General features: G+C 47.5%; 1 protein-coding gene across 1 annotated transcript in view; it reads left to right on the top strand.

The window, feature by feature from the left end:
- Positions 1–1,047: 1,047 nt before the first annotated feature.
- Positions 1,048–8,279, top strand: part of LOC129683750 (aldehyde oxidase 4-like) — a 49,922-nt gene continuing 42,690 nt past the window's right edge. Inside the window, 2 exon segments of the mRNA XM_055616674.1 lie at positions 1,048–1,101; positions 4,063–4,133. Of these exon segments, the coding sequence (XP_055472649.1) occupies positions 1,048–1,101; positions 4,063–4,133 (125 nt within the window).

The raw sequence follows: 8,279 nt of genomic DNA, 5'->3' as shown, positions 1-8,279 counted from the left end.
TAGTGGTGATAATGATGGCAGTGGTGATGATGATGGTGGTGGTAGTGGTGATGGTGATGATGGTGATGGTTATGATGGTGGTGGTGATGACAATGGTTCTTTCCTGAGATGATCCAGAATTCCCAGCCTGCGAGAACAGCCCCCAGCCCACAGAAAACCTGCATAAACGTTAATGATTTCAAGTAAGTCTGTACCTAGGATATTGCTGAGCATGAGGGTCTTAAAATAATCTGATGTCTTAAACCCTCAAATTTTGAGAGGTCAGGACAAGTAAGTACATAAAAGATCAAGAACAGAGAATGTGCATGCAGGTTATTATAATCAAGCTTCAAAGACACAGTTGTGGGCTCTGAAGAGATGGCTCAGTGGTTACGAGCACTAGCTGCTCTTCCAGAGAACCAGGTTTGATTCCCAGCACCCACACATTGGCTCACAACTGTCTGTAACTGCAATCCCAGAGAATCCAATGCCCTCTCTGGCCTTCATGGATACCAGACATACTTGTGGTACACAGACACACAGACACACAAAATACCCACACGCATGAAATGAATCAAAAATAAATCCAAGATGCATTTGAGATGTTTTATGAGGTTCATGAGAGAATCTCCCTTTGCAGTTAAACACATGAAAAAGTGGAGAAGGGATCAGGGATCAGTCTCACCAGTGTGGACAGCAAGGTATTGACCTACAGGCTGGCTCGTTTTAAAGCATAATCATAATCATCCATTTGAAACTTGCTTTTCATATGCTAGCCCCTGCGTCTAAACGGAACACGGAGAAACCAGTTTGAGACTTCAAAAAGCCATGTGAGTTCTTGATCATCCGTGCCAGAAAGAGAACCAGGTACTGCCAAGCCTGTGGGCAGGGCTGACAGCATGACTATAAATCAGCAGTGTTGGACTGTGCCACCGGCTCTGGCTTCCCAGAGACCTGTAGGCATCCAAGTTACTGTTCTGGTGTACACCTGTGTATAGACAGATAAGTAGATACATTGCCAGTGGGGCATTTGTTTCATTTTCGTGTTCTCTGCTTTCCACTGACACGATGCCTTCTGTTTCCGATTCTGACACGCTGACTTTTTTTATGAATGGAAGAAAGGTAAGTTCCTGGCATGACTAATGTGGCTTTTCGCTAACGGACGGTAAAAGTCAGGGTTGTTTTTCACCGTGGTGCATCTCCTTAGCTTTTTTTTAGCAGTGGCACAAACTTAAACATGGATCATTATCTCCATCTTTGGCATCAAATTATGAAAGCGTGGGCTGTCTGCTTGCTTTTCATTCCCACTTGGAATCAGTAAGAAAGAGAACGTTTTATTTGTTGTAGCGTGAACAACCGTGAATCAGACATTCCTTCTGTTTGTTGGATCTGAACCCACCTGAGTCACACCGAGGCCCTTTAAACAGGAGAGAGGCAGGACTCTGAGGGCAGCAATAGCAAAGGACTCTCAGCCTAATTCATCACCCCAGAAACCTCAGCAGGAAGTGTAGGAGGTGGGCGTTCTCTGCAGAGGACAGGGCCAGAAGATGTTCTCAAACTTCTTCAAAAGCACACCAAGTGCATGGGAAGTTTGGAGCGCTTTACGGTCAGGATTTGTATTTTCTTGTGTGTGGCAATGAGCAAGAGGAAACAAGTCAAAGTAAATACTGTCTTGGTAAGTTGTTGTGGCTCTTGATTCCATACCTCGGTGGTGCTGTATGGCTGAGTTTTTTTAATGGAAGAAACAAAACCTCAATAAAGGCAAAAATTCTTAGCAATTTTTCCAGCCAAATAATCAAGGAAAGGTCATTTCTGAGAACCCTGTGAACTTGTAAACACAGGATGAGAGACAGAGAAAGACAGATAGGCGAACAGGCAGAAAAGAAAAAAGGGGAACAGAAGGAGAGCCTGATGTAGCAACCTGGAATGAATTGAAAGAATGGAGGCCCTCAAAACAGTAATTGCTAAGCGGCAGTCCAAGGATTTCAAAGGCAAGGACTGTTCTGTGGGGAAACAGCCTTTGCTGATTTGTCCTTTAATGTTGTTTAACGGTTTAATGTTAAAATGTTCACATACACGCTCCCCAAACATCAGTCTCGATAACTGATGGGTAGGTGCTTTCATCTTATGTATTTCTAGGACAAGTCACAAAAATGACAAAGGGGGGAGGCAATCGGCACAACCCTGAAGACGGTGTGGTGGTCTCGACTGCTTCTTTTCCTTAGACCCAGGGTGCAAGTTGAGGCCCAGCCGCCTCTGCTTCATAGGTTGGGGCTCTCGTCGTCGTCGTCTTTTGACTCCCCTCTATGGTTTCATGACCGTTTCAAACCTGTCTCTTCCCCATCTGCTTCTCACGTGCCCACTTAGAAATGCAGGCGTATCCTAGAGACAGATGCGGTGTTTGTATGTGCCTGAACATCTGGAGTCTAGATTTGTGAAAACGGTGGCATGAGATGCAGTTGTGTCTGTGACCCAGCGCTGGTCCTGGACCTGCACATGCACGGTGTGAAAACTTGCCTCATCGGTGCCTGGCTTTCCAGGGAGTCCTCATCCAGGGCGTGCTTATCGCAGTGATGGGGACACGGGCATCTTTCAGTTCTCCCAAGCCCTCCATCCGAAACACGCCGCATGAAGGTCCTTCCATCTGACTCCTCTCCAGAGCTGGCGAGAGGCTGTGAAATCACAGCAGGACTTTTCTGTAGGTCCTGCCTGGTGTTTCCCCCAAAACACAGTACTGATGGCATTCCCCACGGTGCTTTCTCCATGAAAATATCTGACTGTCAATATCTGGCATACAGGTGTTTGCTACAGTCTGACTCCCTGCGTTTTGCTACCTCCGGCTTCTGTCTCTGTGTTGTTTTCGCTTCTACGTTGGTGATTATTTGTGGCCTCACTCTCCCTTTCACGTGCTTAATAAGAAGAGGTTTATTTCTCACACAGTTCCTGAGATCTTTGTCACGTGGCTGGGAATACTGGCTGCTCACCATCGGATCTGTAGTTGGTAGGATTTAGTCTCTCCAAGTCAAGTGTCCCCCTTCTTTTGGAACCCCGTCATACTCTGTGCTTTTTGGACCCGAGATAGGCATGACTGGAAGCGACAGAAGTAACCCTGTGTGGCAATTGCAAGCCCACGGACGCGAGGAGTGAAAGCACAGCATTTACCAGGAATGCCGTAGCAGGAAATCCAAGCCCTGATCCCGGGACAGGGGCAACAGGAAGAAGGAGCCTCAGGGCTTCCCATTATTGTCCCCAGCAGTGTTCCTGGCTTGTAAACCGTCTCCATGTTCTCACAGTTGGGGTAGTAAAGAATACTGGGGTTCTCCACTTTTGTAGCACCTCTTCCCTTAGGGAGAAGGGAAGCAACCCCCCCAGGGAGAGAGAGGGAGGGAGAGGGGAGTGCGGGTGTTGGGCTGATCTCTACATTGCTGAGTCTTCTAAGGACTTGTCAAGGAGACCTTGAAGTGGGAGCCTCGGAGTGAAGGAATCAGTGGCTCAGTTGCCCTGCTCAGGGGCGATGGGACTACAGAGCATGATGGAGGACTGTGCCTCCTCTGTGTCTGGGTTCTGCCCTGATCCGCTTTCCAGGTCAGCTGCATTCTGACTTGCTTTCCCCATCTTGCCTGGCTGCCCCAGCAAAGATGCTAGCTAGGTTCCTCCAGGGCCTCGGGGAAGCTGCCTTTCCTATGTGCCAAGTACGCCTGGCACTCAGGTGAGGGTGGAGCCGTGACGAGGCCAACCTGGCTTTCCCTCACCTACCAGAAGAGTTGGTAGGCAAAGACCCTGGTCCTGGGAATACCTTCTCTGCTAAAACAATTTTATAACTTCCTACAACCATGAGTTGTCCTAGTCCTTTCTCCGCGTCTCCCATCCGATCTTTTCCAGGTGTATGCTTGTCATAAATGATAGAAAATTCAGTCATTAAAATGAAGCTTCAATGTTTTTTCAAACTTTTGGTTCCAAGAATCACTAAGCGATTTCTGTGAAACCACCCACATTGTAAAAGTGTCCTCCAAACAAAGGATTGGATTGCCGTAACTGGCGATGGCGCCTTCCTCTAACCCGTTCCTTTGTTTCACAATGTAGGTCGAGGAGAAGAATGCTGATCCTGGAGAGAGTCTACTGTCCTACTTGAGGAGAATCCATATCCTTTGACTGTAATGGCAGCAAACTGCTAAAAATTCCCAGAAGGGCTGCTGAGGTGGCTCAGTGCTGAAGAGCACATACTGCTATCCCAGAACAGAGTTCAGTTCCCAACTGCCACATCAGATGGCCCGCAGTCACCTGCAATTCACAACTCCAGCTCCAGGGGGAGCGGATGTCCCTGTTGGGTCTCAGCAGGTACACACACACACACACACACACACACAGAGAGAGAGAGAGAGAGAGAGAGAGAGTCAGAGACAGACAGAGCATACATTCATGTAGATACATACAAATAAATTAAAATAACTGTGTTTTTTTGTTTTTTTTTTTTTTTTAAGAATGAAGGAAAAGTCCCCTTTGTTCACTCTGGGGAGACGACTCTGTATTCCACTGACGGAGTCTAGCTGGATCTCAGAGACTGGCTGTATGGATTCATGTTTTACTTATTGTATTTTTTTTTTTTTTTACCTGAGCAAAACTTAAAGAACCTGTACTAGACCGTGAGTGCTTACTCTGGAAACTACCTCATGACTGCTGAGCCGCAGATTCAGTGATTGGTTCAGACTTGGGAGTGTTAGTGTAAGCATCTCTAGGCAAACTTGGGTTTGAGTGCCGAGCTGAGAGATCAGCACTAACCAGTTGATGGTGCCCGAGGTCATACAATCTCTGTACGAGCCTGCACAGAACTGCACACACAGGCAGAGAGATAAATGCACGTAAGTTCCGTATGCTAGTTAGCGGTGCAACACCAGGGCTGAGTTCCTGGGTTTTGTCTTTTAATTTTGCATTTGACGAGTGGGGAGGGGAGAACAGAGCACAACCTGAGGAGTCGGTTGTCTCCTTCTACCCCATGAGCTCTAGGCATCAAGCTCAGCTGCAGACTCAGCGGCAGGCTCCTTACCCGCGGAGCATCTCTCCAGCCACATCGGGTTGTAGTGTTGTATGAGAGCCGGGTGGATGTCGTCAGCTGTGGAGAGCTGGGTGATGAAAATACAGGCTCGTCTGTCCTGTTCTGTAACTTCCCGTGAGACTATAGTTTTTTTAATTAAAAATGTACACTCACTGGTTTAGGTAGACAGCTCCATCAGTAAAATATTTGTCTTGCCAGCACAAAGACATGAACCCCAAGACCTGCATTTCAAAAGCCCGGTGTGGCAGAGACAAGCAGATCTATGGCACGTGCTAACTAGCCAGCTTAGCCTGCTTGTCCAACACCAGACCAGTGAGAGATCGACTCTTTCTAAAAAAAAGTAAAAAATGGTTACCTGTACCTGAGGAATGACACCGAGGTTGGGCAGGCACTGGGGACCCAGCGGTGAACATGCTAATGCTATCCTGTCTCTGTCTGTCTCTCCACCTCCCAATTAACACTTCTAAAATAACCCTTCATCACTCCCCGAGTCTTGACAAGCATGTTCTAGAAATAGCCTAATTTCTCTCTCCAGACTCCCTCCCACTACGTACGCCTTACAGTCTGCCTTCCTGTGTCACCATTTTTCAGCCCTCTCTGGGGAAGACCTAATGTTCCTAGTCCACTCACCGTCCAAACAGCCTGCATCTTCCTCCTGGTCCCACTCTGTCCCCTAGGCCCCACTGGGAAAGCTCACCATTGGCCAGCAAACCCTATCACTGCCTTCCCTTTCAAAATCAGCTCTAAGGCCCACGCACATTCTGCCATGAGTTTTCTAGACTCCCTAAAATGAAGCCAATGCTGAACATGCAGATTCTTGAGTAAACATGGCCAGAACCAACACTAGACAAAATACCTCACCCCCAGCTTCCGAGCACATCCCCTGCTTGTTGCTGTTGGTGACTAATATCATTATACGGTTCTGGACAAATGCGGCTCTCTGGAGTTGTAGGCCCCAGCTTCTGGTTAGAGTCAAGCGTTCTAGAACAGGGTGAGTGTGTTACTCTCACCTCTCCCTTGGTGGGGGGTTCTGAAGTCCAGCTACAGGAAGGAGTGACTGCTTGGCTCTGCAAGGGACAGTGCCAACCTATAGCACGTTCACGGGACTCCTACCGCCCTCCCCAGGCCCTGACCCTAACTTTATACTGTGTATTATTTTCTTACATTCTGCCTTTCATATTGCAGAAGTGTAAGCCCCCACAAAGCCCCTAAGCGAGCTTGGGTATCATGCCCAGATTGTTATCGTGCTCGGATTGGGACACAGAATGAAGATGCTCACCTCCCTTTTACAAAGTCAGGAGCCAGCCTTGGAGGCCTTAGTCTCCCACTGTGTCATCACACCCATCCCCCGCTGGTCTGCCTGTATCTGCTGAGGCAGAATGAGTTAATATTAGCGTGAGTTGATCTCTGTGATATCTTAGGTCTGGGAGAAGACCTCAGAAGTGGATCTCTCAGGAGCATTCCCAAACAGTGGTCTTTCACCTACCCAGCGCCCAGCCCCGTAATTGTCAAAATAATTCTTACTCGTTCAGGAGGCTGGGAATGGTTGGTAGACTACTCACCTAGCACTCGCGATGTCCTGGGTTCAATCCCTGACATCACATAAGCCAAGTGTGCACAGCATAATCCCAGTACTCTGAAGATAGAGTCAGGAGAATTAGAAAGTTCAACTACCTAGTGAATTGGTGACCAGCCTGGACCACAGGATAGCCCACTTTTTTTTTTAATTTTAATTTTAATTTTTTCTTCACAATTTACTCATTATATGTTCCAATTAAAGCTCCCTCCTTCAACTCCCCCCAGTTCCACCCTCCCTCTCTCTTCTCCCTAGTCCCTTCCCCTAGTCCACTGAAAGGGAGAGTTCTCCACCATTGCCATGGGCCCATAGCTTATTGAGTCTCATCAGGGCTGCCTGGATCTTCTTTTTCCATGGCCTGGCAAGGCTGCATCATCAGGGGCGAGTGATCAAAGAGCAGGCAATGGAGTTCATGATAGAGGCAGCCCCTGATCCCCTCCCTCAGAGATCCACATGGAGACTGAGCTGCCAATAGGCCACATCTGAGCAGGGGCTCTTAATCCTAACCATGTATGGTCCTCTGTTGGTGCATCAGTCTCTGCAGGACCCGCTTGGCTCAGATCCTTTAGCTTTGTTGGTCTCCTTGTGGGGATCCTGTCCCCTCCACATCCCTCTCTTCTTCCATAAGACTCCCTGTGCTCTGCCCAAAGTTTGGCCAGTGAGTCTCAGCATCTGCTTCTATCCCCTGTTGGGTGGATCCTTTCAGAGGACCCTCTATAGTAGGCTCCCATCCTGTTCCCTCTCTTCCACCCCTTCTGGTATCAGGATAGCCTATCTTAAGAACAAACAAAGAAACAAAAACCACAGTTCGTATTTATCCCAATAACAAATTTGATCAAGCACTAAGTATTCAGAAGCTGGAGAGGCACTTCCTTCACAGTAAAGGAGACTGCAACAGGCACAGGAGAAAGTGATAGAAGCCATGCTGTGGAGCTCAGGGAAGGATACCCAGCCGGACATGGAGGCGGATGGAGGGATGAGATGAAATGAGGGTTGAGTACAATTTTTCAGCAAAAACTGACATGTTGGAGCCAAGGTGTTCCAGTCGGCAGCACAGGGACAGAGGCAGTGTTTGGAGAAAGAAATAAGATTTTTGCTGGCATATGTAAAGAGCTGAAGGTGAGAATGGAGAGCTGTGGCAGAAAATGAAGACTAGATAAGCGATGAGAATCTTAAATAAGAGGACCGGTGTGGCTCTGGTGGTATGTTCCCTGCATATGCTGTCTGCCCATTTAGTCCAAGTCAACTTCTGAGCACACGGCAGAGCTGTCCGCTTTGTGGGCAGTGAGAAAACTCTTCTATGCAAAGGACCGGAAAACAAATTTGCAACGTATCTGTCTCTGCTCAGCCTGAGCTGCTTTCTGTACTTAGCACTTATAAAAATAAAGCATAGCTAGTTAACTCTGAGGTTGCCCAGAGCACACTCACCCTACACCATAATCAGCTGTTTGTCCCAAGTTCAGATTTGACTGAGCCTCCTATATTTATCTGGCTACACTGTGTCATAGTGAGCCCCAAAAGGGCTGGATCTATAGCTCAGTGGTAGAGCACTTGCCTGGCATGTGCAAGACCCTAGGTTTGATTCCCAGAACTGGAAGAAAAAAAAAGACAATAATGATAATAGTAATAATAATAATAATAATAATAATAATAATAATAATAATAATAATA

The sequence above is a fragment of the Psammomys obesus genome, unplaced genomic scaffold (genome assembly GCF_907164565.1).
Source record: "Psammomys obesus unplaced genomic scaffold, mPsaObe1.curated_primary_1811, whole genome shotgun sequence".
Taxonomy (NCBI): Eukaryota; Metazoa; Chordata; class Mammalia; order Rodentia; family Muridae; genus Psammomys; species Psammomys obesus.
The sequence above is the reverse complement of the archived record's forward strand: the minus strand, read 5'-3'. Positions and strand labels throughout refer to the sequence as shown.